Raw genomic sequence first — 21,571 nt, 5'->3', positions numbered from 1 at the left:
CATTTTCATCACCTTTCATAATCACCAATGGGACAAGGCAGGGATGTCCTGTGTCCCCTCTCTTGTACATCCTAGTGACGGAGCACCTGCTCTCATCAATTCGCCATAACCCTAATATTAGGTGAATTGAGGTGGGAGGCACCGAGTGCAAGTGCTCTGCATTTGATGATGATGTCCTAGTATATATCACTCAATCACATATATCCATCCCTGCTGTTATGGCTGAAATAGATCACTTTGTTACATGGTCAAATTTTAAAATCAATGCAGCGAAGTATGAGGCCCTCGATGTCTCCCTCCCCAAATCCATACAGGATTCCAGCCAGTCCAACTTTCCCTTTGCCTGGCCCTCACAGGGTATCAAATACTTAGGAATTCGTATTCATAGAGACCTCTCCCGTCTATGTTATCTTAATTTTGGGCACTTTATTGAACAACTCCATACAGACCACGGTTGGCAAGTTAGAACTGTAAGATTCACTACGTGAACCACTGGTGTTTTGTGGAAAAGCACATGTACACTGTGTTCCAAATTATTATGCAAAAAGTGTTTAGGAGTGATAATGGAAGAATTTGTTTGTTAATTAAACTCATTGATGGTGATGTGTGTCAGGGCTCTTTATATCACTGTAAGCAATTGCAGACACATGTGCTAATTAGTTTGGCAGGTGTGTCCAATGAAAGGCAAGACTACTTAAGAAGGCTGTCCCACATTATTAAGCAGCCTACATTTTCTGCCAAAATGGAAAAGAAAAAGGATGTTTCGGCTGCTGAGAAGCAACAAATTGTGGAGTGTTTAGATCAAGGCATGACTACAATCAACATTGCCAAGACACTTCATCCTGATCATCGCACAATCAAGAAGTATGTAGCTGATTCACAGTACACACGTGTGCGTGCTGATAAGGGAAAATTGAGGACTCTTTCCTACAGGCAATTACATCAGGTTAAAAGTGCAGTGGCAAAAAAGTCTTGTCATAGCAGCAGACAAGTTTTTGAAGCTGCTAGTGCCTCCAACGTCCCCCGAACAACAAGATGCAGAGTCCTTCAGAGGTTTGCAGCTGTGCGTAAGCCATCCTGTCGACCTCCTCTATCCACTGCACACAAGCAGAAATGGCTCCAGTGGGCCAAACAATACATGAAGAATGACTTCAAAACTGCTTTTGCACCGATGAGTGCCGTGCAACGCTTGATGGTCCAGATGGATGGAGTGGAGGATGGCTGGTTGATGGACACCCCACGCAAACACTGCACGGTGCCAACAAGGAGGAGGTGGAGTAATGTTTTGTGCTGGAATCATGGGGAGAGAAATTGTTGGCCCCTTTAGGATCCCTGAAGCGGTAAAAATGAACTCCATAATGTATGTGGAGTTTCTCAAACAGCACTTCCTGCCATGGTTCAAGAAGAAGAACCATGTATTCCACAGCAAGATCATTTTCATGCATGATAATGCACCATTTCATGCTGCACATAACACATCTGCATCTCTGGCTGATATGGGCATAAAAGGGGACAAACTTATATTGTGACCCCCATGCTCCCCTGACCTCAACCCCATTGAGAACCTCTGGAGCATCATCAAAAGGAGTGTCTATGATGGCGGGAGGCAGGTCACATCTAAGCAACAGCTCTGGGAGGGTATTCTGTCCTCATGCAAAACAATTGAAGCAGAAACCATCCAAAACCTGACAAATTCAATGGACGAGACAGTTCAGAAGCTCCTTTCGAACAAGGGGTCCTATGTGCAAATATAACATCACCTAGAATAAAGTTTTGAGTTGAAAACTGTTTGATTTCAGTTTCTAATAACCTGCTAATGCTTCTAATTTCAAAAGTGACCATTTTTTTTTCTTTATTAAAATGAAAAGGTTGATCGAAGAGTGTGGGGGATCTATGAGTGGAGTGTGGCAACCCAGTAGTCAGGATTACTTTGAATTCTGACAATCTGAGGGTCATGTTGCAGGTAGTGCAGCAAGAATGCACTCATGTGTCTTGCGCATCTAGGAGCCCCAAAATTATTTTCCGGGCTAGATGCAGCTAAAAATTATTAATTTTAATTCTGGTGGAGCTTAGTATAGATGGCCTAATAGAATCAGTACTGCACACTGCTACAAAGCCCAAATTATTTTCCAGCCAAGATACAGATAAACATGATTAGTCATTTTAAAGCTTAAAACGGTTGGTGAGGTGATATTAAGAAATCATCAAGCTTTTACTCTCCCCAGGATGACACAGGGGTAGAAAAGTAGTTTCGGATCCATGATTTGTTCATCTTTATGTCTACATTGTCTACATCTTTAAGTCTCCACTGTCTACATTATCAGTGCAGAGCCGCGTGCGCTTATCTGTCAGCACACCACCAGCAGCGCTGAACACACGTTCAGACAGAACGCTGGCTGCGAGGCATGACAAGATCTCCAAGGCGTAAGTGGCGAACTCCGGCCATTTTTCCAGATTGGAAGCGCAAAAAGAGCAAGGGTCTAGTGACACAGTCATGGCTTCAATGTTTACTTGGAGATACTCCTGTACCATTGTCTCTAGGCGTTGACTATGTGTCAGACTTCTTGTCTCCTGTGGCCTTGCAAAGAATGGGCTAAAAAAGAGGTGAAATGATTCCGCAAAATTGATGTTACCAGCAGATACTGTGTTTCTGTTACGGTTTGAGTGCTGAACACTCGACGGTCCCACGGTTGTCAAGTTGGAACTGTGAGATTCACTACGTGCACCACTGGTGTTTTATGGAAAAGCACATGTAAGATTCTGCAACAGTCTCTGCTGATACTACTGCATGCGTGCATCCCTTTCTATGGCAGGAATAATTTCTGCAAATTTACTTTTGTACTGGGGATCTAACAGTGTGGCAACCCAGTAGTCAGGATTATTTCTAATTCTCACAATTCGAGGGTCATGTTGCAGGTAGTGCAGCAAGAAGGCACTCATGTGTCTTGCGCATCCAGGAGCACCAAGTCCCTGTTGTGTTGGTGGCGAGGTAGCAATCATGCTTCCTTCCTCTGTCCTCTCTCCCCCAACCTCGCACAACAGAAATGTGATCAATTTCTCCCTCATCTGATGAGTCTTCCATCAGTTCGTCCTCCACTTCTTCCTGGGCTCCTGCACCTTCCTCACTAGTTTGGCTGCTACCTTGCACCGTGGTAAAACCATCTCCCCCACCCTCACATGCCTGCCGCCTTGGTGCTGCCAACCGTCTGGACCTTGCAGATGTTAGCCCTTCCGCATACAACTCCTCCTCCTCTACTTCCTCCACCTCCTCTTGTGCCACCAGCTGACTCCGAATTCTGTTTAACATGTGCTCCAGCATGTAAATCACCGGAAAAGTCATGCTGATAATGGCATCGTCAGCACTAAACATCTTCGTCGCCATTTCAAAACTGTGCAGAAGGGTGCATAGGTCCCTGATCTGAGACCACTTCTCCAGCGTAATTTGCCCCACCTCTGGATCTCGTTGGCCCAGGCTATACGTCAGAACGCATTGCACCAGGGCTTGTCGGTGCAGCCACAGTCGCTGCAATATGTGCAGAGTTGAATTCCACCGGGTAGGCACATCGCATTTTAGCCGGTGAAGTGGCAGGCCCAACGACTTCTGTAGAGATGTAAGTCGCTGAGCTGCGGGATGCAAATGGCGGTAGTGAGCACACAGCGACCATGCCCTCTGCAGAAGGTCATCTGGTCCGGGATAGTGGGCTAAAAATTGCTGGACAACAAGGTTCAACACGTGAGCCATACAAGGCACGTGTGTGACATTGCCCCGGCGAAGGGCCGCACCCAGGTTTGCAGCATTGTCGCACACGGCCTTCCCTGGTTTCAGGTCCAGTGGAGAAAACCATTCATGAAACTGGTTCTCCAGAGCTGACCACAACTCCTCAGCTGTGTGACTCACATTTCCCAGACATTTCAATGTAAAAACCGCCTGATGACGTTGAGCCCTGCTGCCAGCATATTAAGGGGGTGTGCAGGATCCCTTCTGCGCAGTTAGAAAGCTTGTGGCATGACCAGACAGGCTTTGGGTGCAGGTGGAAGACCGAGAGGAGGTTGAGGAGGCAGAATCAGTGGAGGAACTTTGAGATAAAGAGGATTGACGCACAACTCGTGGGGACGGCAAGACTTGGACAGCAGCCCCTTGTCCTGCTGTCACCATAGTTACCCAGTGCCCAGTCAGTGACATGTAACGCCCCTGTCCATGCCTACTCATCCAAGTGTCTGTGGTGAAATGCACCCTGTCACACACATAGTTTCTCAAAGAAGTGGTCATGTTGTGTGCGACATGCTGGTGGAGCGCAGGCACACCATTCTTTGAGAAGTAGTGCCGACTGGGCATCTGGTACTGGGGCACTGCGACGGACATAAGGTCTCGAAAATCCTCTGTGTCCACCAGGCGGAAAGGAAGCATTTCTGTAGCCGAGAGCTTGCAGATGGTGAAATTCAACCTCTTAGCTTTCTCATGGCTAGGAGGAAATGGTCTTTTACTTGTCCACATCTGAGGGACCGAGGGCTGGCTATTGTGCTTAGACGGGGTTGAGAAGGGTGTCCACGGCAAACTGCCGGTCTGTGAGGAAGATGCAGGCGGACATGTTAGGTTGCCTTGATCCAAAGGTGGTGCTATCGATGTCGGACAGCGCTGAACACCAGCTGGTGTTACCACCTCCAAAGAAAATGATGACCTGCCAATAACGCTGGCTGTTGCGGGTAAAGAGGAGGCAGGTCTGAGTCCCAAAACAGGTGTGACTGCTGTTCCCCCAGTCACAGAGGATGAAGAGGCCGCGGATGCACAAGATGTGGCAGACGGTTGTTGGCCAGGCCGGCTAGGCCGCATTGTAGCACACTGAGCTTCCCACTGCAACTTATGCTTCATGTCCATGTGCCGGTTCATGCATGAAGTACTCAAACTATGGATTTTTTCGCCTCTACTTAGCTTTTGCTGACAAATGTTACAGATAACACGAGTTGGGTCATCTTTATCGATCTGAAAAAATGCCAAGGCTATGCAAGGCTTAGCACCCATGCGACCTGAAGAGCCGCCACGACTTGTGGTCAGAGGCAGAATTGTGTTTGAGGATGCAGTTGTTGACATGCTTTCACTACTACGTCTCTGTCCAGGAAGGCACAACCTGACCTCGTCGTCACTAGCATTTTCCTCCACCTCCTCTGCTGACCTCATCTCTTGGCTGACTGTGGGTTGACAGTAAGTGGGATCTCCAACCTCATCGTCATCACCCTGTGTGTTATCACACCCGTCATCCTCAGAGCCAACCTGTTCCTGCCCTGACAAAAAACTAAAGTTGTCGCTCCAATCAGGTATTTGAGTCTCATCATCGTCTTCCTCATTGTCTCCACCAACAGGAGTTACAGTTTGGGAACGAGGGTCTACATTATGGTCAGAACCTTCTGCGTCTGGTCCTGGATCCGACTCAAACATTCTGGGCATCAGTGCAGATCATTTCCTCATCTGGATTCACAGAAGCTCTAGAGCCGACCTCTGATTCCCATGCTATAGTATGAGTAAACAGCTCTGCAGACTCAACCATCTGTTCTACCCCATACTCAGACGGGCAGCTAGAGACTTGGGAGCTGTGAGGAAGCAAGTGCGATTGGGGTGACACCTCTGAGGACTGGAGTATTTGTGATGTTGAAGTTGAGGTGGAGGAGAGCCCACTTAAAGGAGCACTTGATATCCGTTGAAGCACCTGCTGTTTTTGTGCCTCATCTGAAATTTGAAGCGATTGGCGTGTCCGTAAGAAAGGGATCTTATCACATTGTCCGCTAAAAGAAGTAGACATTTTAGTTTGGCTGGAAGATGGTCTTTCTTCTGCAGATGTTACTGTTGCTTTAACATCTACTCCACGGACACAACCTTTTTTCCCCTTCCCAACACGCCTATTCCCCTTTCCACCAGCAGCAGGCCTTTTTCCACTCATTTTGGTGGTTAACTAATTCACAACTCTGGAGTTGTTTGCACAAAAAAAACAATGGATGGGAACCGAGCAGAGCTGAGTGGCCAAACTGTGGTATTAGGCCAAAAGTATTGGCTGGGTTAGATGCAGAAAAAATGATATTGAATTTGCAACCTGATGGAGGTCAGTATAGATGGACTAATAGACCAAGTCCCACACACTGCTAGAAGCCTAAATATTTTTTCAGAGCTAGTTGCAGGAAAAATTATTTTGAATTTGCAACCGGTTGGAGGTTAGTATATATGGACTAATAGAATGATGCTATGCCCAAAAGGTTTTACTTCACTAGGTGCAGTAAAAAAATTTGTATTCTATACACAGGTGGTGTAGCTTTCAACACAGATAGGCTACTCCACTGACTAACACACTCTGCAATAGGCCAAAAAGGATTTGCTTTGCTAGATTTACCCAAATGCTGTGAAAAAAACTTGCACAGCACTGGCACAGACCTGCCTGGCAAAAAGTGATAGGAACTGATGTAACCTAGCCCTGAAAAGGACTGCAATTACAATTAGTCTTTACTCCCATCCTATCTATTTAAGAGCACAGACCTTCCTGATAAAAGTCGTATGAAATGATGTAACCTAGTCCTTAAAAGGACTGCAATCAAAACTCTTCCCTACTCCCAAGCTATCTGTAGATTTGTGCAAAAATTGGCTTGAAATTAACAAAGTATAGCGCACACAGCAACAGCGGTGCCGTCTAACACGCAGCTGCAGCAGTGAGAAAATGGTGGCGACGGGGAAAATGGCTGGGTCTTATAGGGCAAGGACATGTGACATACACTGCCAATGACACATGCCCTTGCTTGTGTGAAAAAAAGCAGTTCTCTCCGTGTGTGCACTGCTGATAGGCTGACAGACTGCACTTCCACACTGTAAATGCGGGAAAGAGAAAAAAAATGGAGATCTTCATTATTCCTGCAGAGATCCATCCCCTGCCCCTCCTCCTGCCCCGCTGTACACTCAAACTATGTATTAACATTAATTTTCAGCATTACTGAGAAATAATCCAGTTATGATTTTGGTGCACGAACAGTTATCGAACATAACCTCAAACAGCCAAATTTTTTTCAAATCGTTCGTGTTCGCCGAACGGCTCGAACACCTCCCAAAACAGCTCGAATTTGAGATTGGCGAACAGTTCGAGTCGAACACTGCTCATCTCTATTGGTGACACTAGAGTTCTAGTCCTTTTCCTCTCTGAAGAGGCAATGTGCATATTTCCCAGAGGAGCATTGCAGCTTAAAAAGTCTCCTCATCTTGACATGCTTAACATGTCACTATCCGCAAGGAAAAATGTTAGCCCTTAGATACTGGTCTGATGCCTCTCACCTAGCCAAACCAGAACTCATACTTTGCAGTGGCGAGGGATAGTACCCTAAAGCACAGTGTCTGCAAATTGAGTTTCTTATTCTGGCTTTTATCCTAAATAATGTGACAAGTCTAGTTAAAGGGTCAATATTGACTTTTAGGATTACTACTTCCTATAGTGGGCATTAGAGTTCCAGTCCTCTTCCTCTCTGAAGAGACAATTTACTTTAATTGTGTATTTATTGTCTGCTATTAGGCAAATTTGTATATTATGTAGATTAACATGTATAAGATACTTGTGTAATTCTGTATTTTGTACAAGTAGGTACTACTTTTACATAATTATACTTTTGCATATTTGTTTCAATGTACATTTGTAAATCTATAAATGAAAAAGAGAAAACACTAAAGACACACACACTACTATATAGCTACATGTTACTATAAGTAAATGAATGTTTTCTGTAACAGTTACCTCCATTTTTATGAAGCACTGAAACCAAAATGCTGTTGTAGGATGCTGACATTCTGTGCAGTTTGACTGATTGCTAAAATGAAAATTAGATGAGGATTTATTTTTTGCTAAGGAAAATGGAATATAACACTGTTTTTTTTTAAACACAGCCACACATACCTTTCTTAAATTATATACCGTTGCAGCAATGGACAAAAGGGTCATACCTAAAACAGCAACGCAATATTCATAGTATGCCGCAACAAACCAAATACATACTGAATATGCTTGGAACACATAAAATGGGTTGAAAATCTGTAAAGTAGAAAAAAAGAATTATTTCACATATTCACATTGTTAATAATTGTAATAGAATCATTTCCTATTGTGTAGTGTTGAGCCAGCCCCGTAGTGTTCGAGTTCGGTTCGGTTCGTCGAACACCCGTGTGTTCGCCGAAATGTTCGTCGAACACCTTCGAACACCGTTAAAACCAATGGCAGGCAAACAAAAACACATAGAAACACATAGAAAACACCTTCAAAGGTGTCCAAAAGCTGACAAACTGCTCAGAAGACACAACTAACACATGGAAAAGTGACAAGTACATATAGTCATGCGAAAAGAAAAGAGGTGGAGGAGTAAAAGGAGGGGGAGACACAGATATAGGCATGTCATGCCCTTCTAAAATCCAAAAAGTGAGAAGCCGACACGTTCAGTCCGCTCCTGCCCATGCCACCTCCGTGTCGTCGGGTTTGTGCCAGAGCCACGGTGAACCCTGACGGCCAGCCCCCCTCTCCCAATACTGGTGCCTGTCCGCTGGTGGGTCGAGCGAGCCCCCCTGTGGTGGAGGCAGCTCTAAGCTTTTTAATTTAAATTGTCTCTCTAATTTGAATGAATACACTTTAAATCCATTTACAATGATCTATTGGAGGGCAAGTCTCATGCCAGCAGCCGCGTAATTCCAGCTCCAGTAGCGTCCACTAAAGCTGCTGCAGTTAAAAAGCTTTTATAAGGATCGAGCTCGGCTGTCCACCGCAAGGCATCCTTCTGCCAGTCCCAGCCCCTATGCCTTGGGGTGCCTCCTGATGCTCTTCACTGAGTATCCCGTGGTCCCGAAGCATTTCCTTTGAAAAAATTAAGTGTCCAAACTACAGGTGGTGTAGCTTGCTTAACAGCCGGGATAATCCGCTGACTAACAGAAACTGCTACTAGGCACAAAGTATTTCCTGGGCTAGATGCAGTTAAAAATTTGTAATTAGATACTCTCGTTGGATGCTGAGAAAGCATTCCATAGAGTCTCCTGGCACGCCATATATGATTCTCTTAAAAAGCTTGGGGTAGGGGTCTAGGGGACCCTTTTATAGCCAAAATCACGGCCCTGTATCACAATACGTTACCTAGGCTGAAGATAAATGGAACTGTAGCACCCTGAGGGCTCGGTTGCTACAGAGGTATTGCACCTCACCCAGAGGTGTGATATCTCACTCTCAGGTAAGGATGGAATGTGGATCAGGACCCGACACCTGCATGCATTACACCACATTGCCGTGGGGCAGGGCGACCAATATGCCCCTGAGATGGGCACGACAGTCCCTGTCCCTGGCTGGAGTGGGGGGAGGGAACACTGAGGAAGGGGAACCCTGTAGTGCAGGAGCAGGGAGGAAGCAGTTCCTGGGTGCATTGAGAAGGGAGTATAAAAGGTGGGCACCATCTTAGTTCAGTGCAGAGAAGTCTGAGCAGAAGTGGCAGGGAGCAGGGGCTCTGCATGAGCTCTGCTCCGGAGGCGGGCCTAGTAACAGAGGCCTAGGCCTGGAAGAGGGAGAAGGAAGGAAGAGGAGCGGAGAAGGCTCCAGGAGCGAGGAATGAAGGTATCCCAGGGGTGCGGACGGGCGAGTCGCCACCGCACGCCCGAATCCACCTGCATGGAGGGGTCAGGCAAAAGGGGGAGACCGGTCCCCGAAACTAGTGGAGGCAGGAAACGACCCTCAGCTAGAAACCGGAGGCTGTGACATTTTATGTGGCGCAGCCCCTCGCTACACCCGCTAGGAGGGCAGCACATAGGGTCAGGGAAACTGGCGCCAAGTTTACCAAGAGGAGGCCCGAGGCAGCCGGACAGAAGGGTTGGTAAGAAAGGCCAGACAAAGGACACACAAAGGGGGTCCTGTGAAGCGCTCCAAAGTTATCTGGGAGTTGTCTGAGCCCCTCACCTGGTGAGCACAGTACGACGTGGGCAGCCGTTACCTGCAGACGTGGTCTGGATAATAAGAACTGTGAGTAAAGGCCCTGGACTGCATCACTGACTCCGTGTCGTTACTGCTGCTGCCCTGCACCATCACCCCCATCTTCCGCATACACTGCCCTGAGGCTATACTCCTCCCGTGGGGAGTTATGCTACGCTCTGCTGCACCCACAACACCAGCCTCAGCGGTCTGCCCTGCAGCGGCGGTTCACTCTGACCGCAATCCACGGGTGGCGTAGTCGGACATTTAAACATCAAAACCACATAAATAGTTCCGCCACTGGTTTGACCACCCTGAGCCACGGAACCGGGTCGCCAGCCGCGAAGACTACAACCACCAGCATCCACCAAAAAGGGTCCGGCTCCGGGTGTCCCAAGGCCCAGGGGGTGCATCAGAACATTTTCATCACCTTTCACAATCACCAATGGGACAAGGCAGGGATGTCCTCTGTCCCCTCTCTTATACATCCTAGTGACGGAGCACCTGCTCTCATCAATTCGCCATAACCCCAATATTAGGTGGATTGAGGTGGGAGGCACCGAGTACAAGTGCTCTCTATTTGCTGATGATGTCCTAGTATATATCACTCAATCACATATATCCATCCATGCTGTTATGGCTGAAATAGATCACTTTGTTACATGGTCAAATTTTAAAATCAATGCAGCGAAGTCTGAGGCCCTCGATGTCTCCCTCCCCAAATCCATATAGGATTCCATCCAGTCCAACTTTCCCTTTGCCTGGCCCTCACAGGGTATCAAATACTTAGGAATTCCTATTCATAGAGACCTCTCCCATCTATGTTATCTTAATTTTGGGCCCTTTATTGAACAACTCCATACAGACCACGGTTGGCAAGTTAGAACTGTAAGATTCACTACGTGAACCACTGGTGTTTTGTGGAAAAGCACATGTACACTGTGTTCCAAATTATTATGCAAAAAGTAATTTGTTTGTTTGTCAGTTAAACTCATTGATGGTGATGTGTGTCAGGGCTCTTTATATCACTGTAAGCAATTGCAGACACCTGTGCTAATTAGTTTGGCAGGTGTGTCCAATGAAAAGCAAGACTACTTAAGAAGGCTGTCTCACATTATTAAGCAGCCTACATTTTCTGCCAAAATGGGAAAGAAAAAGGATGTGTCGGCTGCTGAGAAGCAACAAATTGTGGAGTGTTTAGGTCAAGGCATGACTACAATCAACATTATGCGATGATCAGGATGAAGTGTCTTGGCAATCAAAAAGTATGTAGCTGATTCACAGTACACACGTGTGCGTGCTTATAAGGGCAAATTGAGGACTCTTTCCTACAGGCAATTACGTCAGGTTAAAAGAGCAGCGGCAAAAAAGCCTTGTCATAGCAGCAGACAAGTTTTTGAAGCTGCTGGTGCCTCCAACGTCCCCCGAACAACAAGATGCAGGGTCCTTCAGAGGTTTGCAACTGTGCATACGCCATCCTGTCGACCTCCTCTATCCACTTCACACAAGCAGAAACGGCTCCAGTGGGCTAAACATTACATGAAGACTGATTTCAAAACTGTTTTGTTCACGGATGAGTGCCGTGCAGCGCTCGATGGTCCAGATGGATGGAGTGGAGGATGGCTGGTTGATGGACACCCCACGCAAACACGGCTACAGCGCCATCAAGGAGGAGGTGGAGTAATGTTTTGGGCTGGAATCATGGGGAGAGAGATTGTCGGCCCCTTTAGGATCCCTGAAGGCTCTAAAGATGAACTCCATAATGTATGTGGATTTTCTCAAACAGCACTTCCTGCCATGGTTCAAGAAGAAGAACCGTGTAATTCACAGCAAGATCATTTTTTTGCATGATAATGCACCATCTCATGCTGCACATAAAACATCTGCATCTCTGGCTGATATGGGCATAAAAGGGGACAAACTTATGGTGTGACCCCCATGCTCCCCTGACCTCTACCCCATTCAGAACCTCTGGAGCATCATCAAAAGGAGTGTCTATGATGGCGGGAGGCAGTTCACATCTAAGCAACAGCTCTGGGAGGGTATTCTGTCCTCATGCAAAACAATTGAAGCAGAAACCATCCAAAACCTGACAAATTCAATGGACGAGAGAGTTCTGAAGCTCCTTACGAACAAGGGGTCCTATGTGAAAATGTAACATCACCTAGAATAAAGTTTTGAGTTGAAAACTGTTTGATTTCAGTTTCAAATAACCTGCTAATTCTTATAATTTCAAAAATGACAATTTTTTTGGTCTTTATTAAAATGAAAAGGTTGATCGAAAAGTTTGGGGGATCTAAGAGTGTGGCAACCCAGTAGTCATGATTACTTCGAATTCTGACAATATGAGGGTCATGTTGCAGGTAGTGCAGCAAGAAGGCACTTATGTGTCTTGCGCATCTCGGAGCCCCAAAATTATTTTCCGGGCTAGATGCAGCTAAAAATTATTATTAATTTTAAATCTGGTGGAGCTTAGTATAGATGGCCTAATAGGATCAGTGCTGCACACTGCTACAAAGCCCAAATTATTTTCCAGCCAAGATACAGATAAACATGATTAGTAATTTTAAATCTGGTGGAGCTTATTATAGATGGCCTAATAGAATCAGTGCTGCACACTGCTACAAAGCCCAAATTATTTTCCAGCCAAGATACAGATAAACATGATTAGTAATTTGAAAGCTTAAAACGGTTGGTAGGGTGATTTTAACCAATCATCAAGCTTTTACTCTCCCCAGGATGACACAGGGGTAGAAAAGTCGTTTCGGATCCATGATTTGTTCATCTTTATGAACGTGAGTCTGTCTACATTATCAGTGGAGAGCCGCGTGCGCTTATCTGTCAGCACACCACCAGCAGCGCTGAACACACGTTCAGACAGAACGCTGGCTGCGGGGCATGACAAGATCTCCAAGGCGTAAGTGGCTAGCTCCGGCCATTTATCCAGATTGGAAGCCCAAAAAGAGCAAGGGTCCAGTGACACAGTCATGGCTTCAATGTTTACTTGGAGATACTCCTGTACCATCGTCTCTAGGCGTTGACTATGTGTCAGACTTCTTGTCTCCTGTGGCCTTGCAAAGGATGGGCTAAAAAAGTGGTGAAATGATTCCGCAAAATTGATGTTACCAGCAGATACTGTGGTTCTGTTACGGTTTGAGTGCTGAACACTTGACGGTCCCACGATTGTCAAGTTGGAACTGTGAGATTCACTACGTGCACCACTGGTGTTTTGTGGAAAAGCACATGTAAGATTCTGCAAAAGTCTCTGCTGATACTCCTGCATGCGTGCATCCCTTTCTATGGCAGGAATAATTTCGGCAAATTTACTTTTGTACCGGGGATCTAACAGTGTGGCAACCCAGTAGTCAGGATTATTTCTAATTCTCACAATTCGAGGGTCATGTTGCAGGTAGTGCAGCAAGAAGGCACTCATGTGTCTTGCGCATCCAGGAGCACCAAGTCCCTGTTGTGTTGGTGGCGAGGTAACAATCATGCTTCTTTCCTCTGTCCTCTCCCCCCAACCTCGCGCAACAGAAATGTGATCAAGGTCTCCCTCATCTGATGAGTCTTCCATCAGTTCGTCCTCCACTTCTTCCTGGGCTCCTGCACCTTCCTCACTAGTTTGGCTGCTACCATGCGCCCTGGTAAAACCATCTCCCCCACCCTCACATGCCTGCCGCCTTGGTGCTGCCGACCGTCTGGACCTTGCAGATGTTAGCCCTTCCGCATACAACTCCTCCTCCTCTACTTCCTCCACCTCCTCTTGTGCCACCACCTGACTCCGAATTCTGTTTAACATGTGCTCCAGCATGTAAATCACCGGAATAGTCATGCTGATAATGGCATCGTCAGCACTAAACATCTTCGTCGCCATTTCAAAACTGTGTAGAAGGGTGCATAGGTCCCTGATCTGAGACCACTCCTCCAGCGTGATTTGCCCCACCTCTGGATTTCGTTGGCCCAGGCTATACGTCAGAACGTATTGCACCAGGGCTTGTCGGTGCTGCCACAGTCGCTGCAACATGTGCAGAGTTGAATTCCACCGGGTAGGCACATCGCATTTTAGCCGGTGAAGTGGCAGGCCCAACGACTTCTGTAGAGATGTAAGTCGCTGAGCTGCGGGATGCGAACGGCGGAAGTGAGCACACAGCGACCGTGCCCTCTGCAGAAGGCCATCTAGTCTGGGATAGTGGGCTAAAAATTGCTGGACAACCAGGTTCAACACGTGAGCCATACAAGGCACGTGTGTGACATTGCCCCGGCGAAGGGCCGCACCCAGGTTTGCAGCATTGTCGCACACGGCCTTCCCTGGTTTCAGGTCCAGTGGAGACAACCATTCATGAAATTGGTTCTCCAGAGCTGACCACAACTCCTCAGCTGTGTGACTCACATTTCCCAGACATTTCAAAGTAAAAACCGCCTGATGACGTTGAGCCCTACTGCCAGCATAGTAAGGAGGTGTGCAGGATCCCTTCTGCGCAGTTAGAAAGCTTGTGGCATGACCAGACAGGCTTTGGGTGCAGGTGGAAGACCGAGAGGAGGTTGAGGAGGCAGAAGCAGTGGAGGAACTTTGAGATAAAGAGGATTGACGCACAACTCGTGAGGACGGCAACACTTGGACAGCAGCCCCTTGTCCTGCTGTCACCATAGTTACCCAGTGCCCAGTCAGCGACATGTAATGCCCCTGTCCATGCCTACTCGTCCAAGTGTCTGTGGTGAAATGCACCCTGTCACACACAGAGTTTCTCAAAGAAGCGGTGATGTTGTGTGCGACATGCTGGTGGAGCGAAGGCACACCTTTCTTTGAGAAGTAGTGCCGACTGGGCATCTGGTACTGGGGCACTGCGACGGACATAAGGTCTCGAAAATCCTCTGTGTCCACCAGGCGGAAAGGCAGCATTTCTGTAGCCAAGAGCTTGCAGATGGTGAAATTCAACCTCTTAGCTTTCTCATGGCTAGGAGGAAATGGTCTTTTACTTGTCCACATCTGAGGGACCGAGGGCTGACTATTGTGCTTAGACGGGGTTGATAAGGGTGTCCCCGGCAAACTGCCCGTCTGTGAGGAAGATGCAGGCGGACATGTTAGGTTGCCTTGATCCAAAGGTGGTGCTATCGATGTTGAACAGCGCTGAACACCAGCTGGTGTTACCACCTTCAAAGAAAATGATGACCTGCCAATCACGCTGGCTGTTGCGGGTAAAGAGGTGGCAGGTCTGCGCCCCAAAACAGGTGTGACTGCTGTCCCCCCAAGTCACAGAGGATGAAGAGGCCGCGGATGCACAAGATATGGCAGACGGTGGTTGGCCCGGCCGGCTAGGCCGCATTGTAGCACACTGAGCTTCCCACTGCAACTTATGCTTCATGTCCATGTGCCGGTTCATGCATGAAGTACTCAAACTAGGTATTTTTTGGCCTCTACTTAGCTTTTGCTGACAAATGTTACAGATAACACGAGTTGGGTCATCTTTATCGATCTGAAAAAATGCCCAGGCTATGCAAGGCTTAGCACCCATGCGACCTGAAGAGCCACCACGACTTGTGGTGAGAGGCAGAGTTGTGTTTGAGGATGCAGTTGTTGACGTGCTTCCAGTACTACGTCTCTGTCCAGGAAGGCGCAACCTGACCTCGTCGTCACTAGCATCTTCCTCCACCTCCTTTGCTGACCTCATCTCTTGGCTGACTGTGGGTTGACAGTAAGTGGGATCTCCAACCTCATCATCATCACCCTGTGCGTTGTCACACCCGTCGTCCTCAGAGCCAACCTGTTCCTGCCCTGACAAAAAACTTAAGTTGTCGCTCCAATCAGGTATTTGAGTCTCATCATCGTCTTCCTCATTGTCTCCACCAACAGGAGTTGCAGTTTGGGAATGAGGGTCTACATTATGGTCAGAACCTTCTGCGTCTGGTCCTGGATCCGACTCATAAAGATTCTGGGCATCAGTGCAGATCATTTCCTCGTCTAGATTCACAGAAGCGCTGGAGTCGACCTCTGATTCCCAGGCTATAGTATGAGTAAACAGCTCTGCAGACTCAACCATCTGTTCTACCTCATACTCAGACGGGCAGCGGGAGATTTGGCAGCTTTGAGGAAGCAAGTGCGATTGGGGTGACACCTTTGAGGACTGGAGTATTTGTGATGTTGAAGTTGATGTGGAGGAGAGCCCACTTAAAGGAGCACTTGATATCCGTTGAAGCACCTGCTGTTTTTGTGCCTCATCTGGAATTTGTAGCGATTGGCGTGGCCGTAAGAAAGGGATCTTATCGCATTGTCCGCTAAAAGAAGTAGACATTTTAGTTTGGCTGGAAGAAGGTCTTTCTTCTGCAGATGTTACTGTTGCTTTAACACCTACCACACGGACACAACCTTTTTTCCCCTTCCCAACACGCCTATTCCTCTTTCCACCAGCAGCAGGCCTTTTTCCACTCAGTTTGGTGGTTAACTAATTCACAACTCTGGAGTTGTTTGCACAAAAAAACAATGGATGGGAAACGAGCAGAGCTGAGTGGCCAAACTGTGGTATTAGGCCAAAACAATTGGCTGGGTTAGATGCAGAAAAAAATTATATTCAATTTGCAACCTGATGGAGGACAGTATAGATGGACTAATAGAACAAGTCCCACACACAGCTAGAAGCCCAAATATCTTTTCAGAGGTAGATGCAGAAAAAAAATATATTCAGTTTGCAACCTGATGGAGGTCAGTATAGATGGACTAATAGAGAAAGTCCCACACACTGCTAGAAGGCCAAATATTTTTTCAGAGCTAGATGCAGAAAAAAATTATATTCAGTTTGCAACCTGATGGAGGTCAGTATAGATGGACTAATAGAACAAGTCCCACACACAGCTAGAAGCCCAAATATTTTTTCAGAGGTAGATGCAGATAAAAATAATTTTTAATTTGCAACCTGATGGAGGTCAGTATAGATGGACTAATAGAGAAAGTCCCACACACTGATAGAAGGCCAAATATTTTTTCAGAGCTAGATGCAGATAAAAATTATTTTTAATTTGCAACCTGATGGAGGTCAGTATAGATGGACTAATAGAGAAAGTCCCACACACTGCTAGAAGGCCAAATAATTTTTCAGAGGTAGATGCAGAAAAAAATTATATTCAGTTTGCAACCTGCTGGAGGTCTGTATAGATGGATTAATAGAACAAGTCCCACACACAGCTACAAGCCCAATATTTTTTCAGAGGTAGATGCAGAAAAAAAATATATTCAGTTTGCAACCTGATGGACGTCAGTATAGATGGACTAATAGAGAAAGTCCCACACACTGCTAGAAGGCCAAATATTTTTTCAGAGCTAGATGCAGACAAAAATTATTTTTAATTTGCAACCTGATGGAGGTCAGTATAGATGGACTAATAGAGAAAGTCCCACACACTGCTAGAAGGCCAAATATTTTTTCAGAGCTAGATGCAGACAAAAAATTATTTTGAATTTGCAACCTGATGGAGGTCAGTATAGATGGACTAATAGAGAAAGTCCCACACACTGCTAGAAGGCCAAATATTTTTTCACAGCTAGATGCAGAAAAAAATTATATTCAGTTTGCAACCTGATGGAGTTCAGTATAGATGGACTAATAGAACAAGTCCCACACACAGCTAGAAGCCCAAATATTTTTTCAGAGGTAGATGCAGATAAAAATTATTTTTAATTTGCAACCTGATGGAGGTCAGTATAGATGGACTAATAGAGAAAGTCCCACACACTGCTAGAAGGCCAAATATTTTTTCAGAGCTAGATGCAGAAAAAAATTATATTCAGTTTGCAACCTGATGGAGGTCAGTATAGATGGACTAATAGAACAAGTCCCACACACAGCTAGAAGCCCAAATATTTTTTCAGAGGTAGATGCAGATAAAAATTATTTTTAATTTGCAACCTGATGGAGGTCAGTATAGATGGACTAATAGAGAAAGCCCCACACACTGCTAGAAGGCCAAATATTTTTTCAGAGCTAGATGCAGAAAAAATTATATTCAGTTTGCAACCTGATGGAGGTCAGTATAGATGGACTAATAGAGAAAGTCCCACACACTGCTAGAAGGCCAAATATTTTTTCAGAGCTAGATGCAGAAAAAAATTATATTCAGTTTGCAACCTGATGGAGGTCAGTATAGATGGACTAATAGAGAAAGTCCCACACACTGCTAGAAGGCCAAATATTTTTTCAGAGCTAGATGCAGAAAAAAATTATATTCAGTTTGCAACCTGATGGAGGTCAGTATAGATGGACTAATAGAACAAGTCGCACACACAGCTAGAAGCCCAAATAGTTTTTCAGAGGTAGATGCAGATAAAAATTATTTTTAATTTACAACCTGATGGAGGTCAGTATAGATGGACTAATAGAGAAAGTCCCACACACTGCTAGAAGGCCAAATATTTTTTCAGAGCTAGATGCAGAAAAAAATTATATTCAGTTTGCAACCTGATGGAGGTCAGTATAGATGGACTAATAGAACAAGTCCCACACATAGCTAGAAGCCCAAATATTTTTTCAGAGGTAGATGCAGATAAAAATTATATTCAGTTTGCAATCTGATGGAGGTCTGTATAGATGGATTAATAGAACAAGTCCCACAAACAGCTACAATCCCAATATTTTTTCAGAGGTAGATGCAGAAAAAAAATATATTCAGTTTGCAACCTGATGGACGTCAGTATAGATGGACTAACAGAGAAAGTCCCACACACTGCTAAAAGGCCAAATATTTTTTCAGAGCTAGATGCAGACAAAAAATTATTTTTAATTTGCAACCTGATGGAGGTCAGTATAGATGGACTAATAGAGAAAGTCCCACACACTGCTAGAAGGCCAAAAATTTTTTCAGAGGTAGATGCAGATAAAAATTATTTTTAATTTGCAACCTGATGGAGGTCAGTATAGATGGACTAATAGAGAAAGTCCCACACACTGCTAGAAGGCCAAATATTTTTTCAGAGCTAGATGCAGAAAAAAATTATATTCAGTTTGCAACCTGATGGAGGTCAGTATAGATGGACGAATAGAGAAAGTCCCACACACTGCTAGAAGGCCAAATATTTTTTCAGAGCTAGATGCAGAAAAAAAATATATTCAGTTTGCAACCTGATGGACGTCAGTATAGATGGACTAATAGAGAAAGTCCCACACACTGCTAGAAGGCCAAATATTTTTTCAGAGCTAGATGCAGACAAAAAATTATTTTTAATTTGCAACCTGATGGAGGTCAGTATAGATGGACTAATAGACAAAGTCCCACACACTGCTAGAAGGCCAAATATTTTTTCAGAGCTAGATGCAGACAAAAAATTATTTTGAATTTGCAACCTGATGGAGGTCAGTATAGATGGACTAATAGAGAAAGTCCCACACACCGCTAGAAGGCCAAATAGTTTTTCAGAGCTAGATGCAGACAAAAAATTATTTTTAATTTGCAACCTGATGGAGGTCAGTATAGATGGACTAATAGAGAAAGTCCCACACACTGCTAGAAGGCCAAATATTTTTTCAGAGCTAGATACAGAAAAAAATTATATTCAGTTTGCAACCTGATGGAGGTCAGTATAGATGGACTAATAGAACAAGTCCCACACACAGCTAGAAGCCCAAATATTTTTTCAGAGGTAGATGCAGATAAAAATTATTTTTAATTTGCAACCTGATGGAGGTCAGTATAGATGGACTAATAGAGAAAGTCCCACACACTGCTAGAAGGCCAAATATTTTTTCAGAGCTAGATTCAGAAAAAAATTATATTCAGTTTGCAACCTGATGGAGGTCAGTATAGATGGACTAATAGAACAAGTCCCACACACAGCTAGAAGCCCAAATATTTTTTCAGAGGTAGATGCAGATAAAAATTATTTTTAATTTGCAACCTGATGGAGGTCAGTATAGATGGACTAATAGAGAAAGTCCCACACACTGCTAGAAGGCCAAATATTTTTTCAGAGCTAGATGCAGAAAAAAATTATATTCAGTTTGCAACCTGATGGAGGTCAGTATAGATGGACTAATAGAGAAAGTCCCACACACTGCTAGAAGGCCAAATATTTTTTCCGAGCTAGATGCAGAAAAAAATTATATTCAGTTTGCAACCTGATGGAGGTCAGTATAGATGGACTAATAGAGAAAGTCCCACACACTGCTAGAAGGCCAAATATTTTTTCAGAGCTAGATGCAGAAAAAAATTATATTCAGTTTGCAACCTGATGGAGGTCAGTATAGATTGACTAATAGAACAAGTCCCACACACAGCTAGAAGCAAAATTATTTTTTCAGAGGTAGATGCAGATAAAAATTATTTTTAATTTGCAACCTGATGGAGGTCAGTATAGATGGACTAATAGAGAAAGTCCCACACACTGCTAGAAGGCCAAATATTTTTTCAGAGCTAGATGCAGAAAAAAATTATATTCAGTTTGCAACCTGATGGAGGTCAGTATAGATGGACTAATAGAACAAGTCCCACACACAGCTAGAAGCCCAAACATTTTTTCAGAGGTAGATGCAGATAAAAATTATTTTTAATTTGCAACCTGATGAAGGTCAGTATAGATGGACTAATAGAGAAAGTCCCACACACTGCTAGAAGGCCAAATATTTTTTCAGAGCTAGATGCAGAAAAAAATTATATTCAGTTTGCAACCTGATGGAGGTCAGTATAGATTGACTAATAGAACAAGTCCCACACACAGCTAGAAGCAAAATTATTTTTTCAGAGGTAGATGCAGATAAAAATTATTTTTAATTTGCAACCTGATGGAGGTCAGTATAGATGGACTAATAGAGAAAGTCCCACACACTGCTAGAAGGCCAAATATTTTTTCAGAGCTAGATGCAGAAAAAAATTATATTCAGTTTGCAACCTGATGGAGGTCAGTATAGATGGACTAATAGAACAAGTCCCACACACAGCTAGAAGCAAAATTATTTTTTCAGAGGTAGATGCAGATAAAAATTATTTTTAATTTGCAACCTGATGGAGGTCAGTATAGATGGACTAATAGAGAAAGTCCCACACACTGCTAGAAGGCCAAATATTTTTTCAGAGCTAGATGCAGAAAAAAATTATATTCAGTTTGCAACCTGATGGAGGTCTGTATAGATGGATTAATAGAACTAGTCCCACACACAGCTAGAAGCCCAATATTTTTTCTGAGATAGATGTAGAAAAAAAATATATTCAGTTTGCAACCTGATGGAGGTCAGTATAGATGGATTAATAGAACAAGTCCCACACACAGCTAGAAGCCCAAATATTTTTTCAGAGGTAGATGCAGAAAAAAATTATATTCAGTTTGCAACCTGATGGAGGTCAGTATAGATGGACTAATAGAAAATGTCCCACACACAGCTAGAAGCCCAAATATATTTTCAGAGGTAGATGCAGAAAAAAATTATATTCAGTTTGCAACCTGATGGAGGTCAGTATAGATGGACTAATAGAACAAGTCCCGCACACAGCTAGAATCCCAAATATTTTTTCAGAGGTAGATGCAGATAAAAATTATTTTTAATTTGCAACCTGATGGAGGTCAGTATAGATGGACTAATAGACCAAGTCCCACACACTGCTAGAAGGCCAAATATTTTTTCAGAGCTAGATGCAGA

The 21,571-nt window shown here is 44.6% G+C and overlaps 1 protein-coding gene across 4 annotated transcripts in view; it reads right to left on the bottom strand.

The window, feature by feature from the left end:
• The window catches only part of LOC141259330 (probable cation-transporting ATPase 13A4), a 1,218,891-nt gene that overhangs the window by 816,280 nt on the left and 381,040 nt on the right, over positions 1 to 21,571 (bottom strand). For all 4 annotated transcript variants that reach the window (XM_073675148.1, XM_073675147.1, XM_073675149.1 and 1 more), the window contains exons 7-8: positions 7,917 to 8,051; positions 7,758 to 7,830 (exon numbers count right to left, since the gene is read on the bottom strand). In XM_073675148.1, coding sequence (XP_073531249.1) covers positions 7,758 to 7,830; positions 7,917 to 8,051 — 208 coding nt within the window. The remainder of the gene's footprint in view (positions 1 to 7,757; positions 7,831 to 7,916; positions 8,052 to 21,571) is intronic.

Source organism: Phyllobates terribilis, unplaced genomic scaffold (assembly GCF_046119375.1).
Source record: "Phyllobates terribilis strain yellow unplaced genomic scaffold, ASM4611937v1 Scaffold_3__8_contigs__length_932513732, whole genome shotgun sequence".
Lineage (NCBI taxonomy): Eukaryota > Metazoa > Chordata > Amphibia > Anura > Dendrobatidae > Phyllobates > Phyllobates terribilis.
This window is presented reverse-complemented; position numbering and strand designations above follow the sequence as displayed.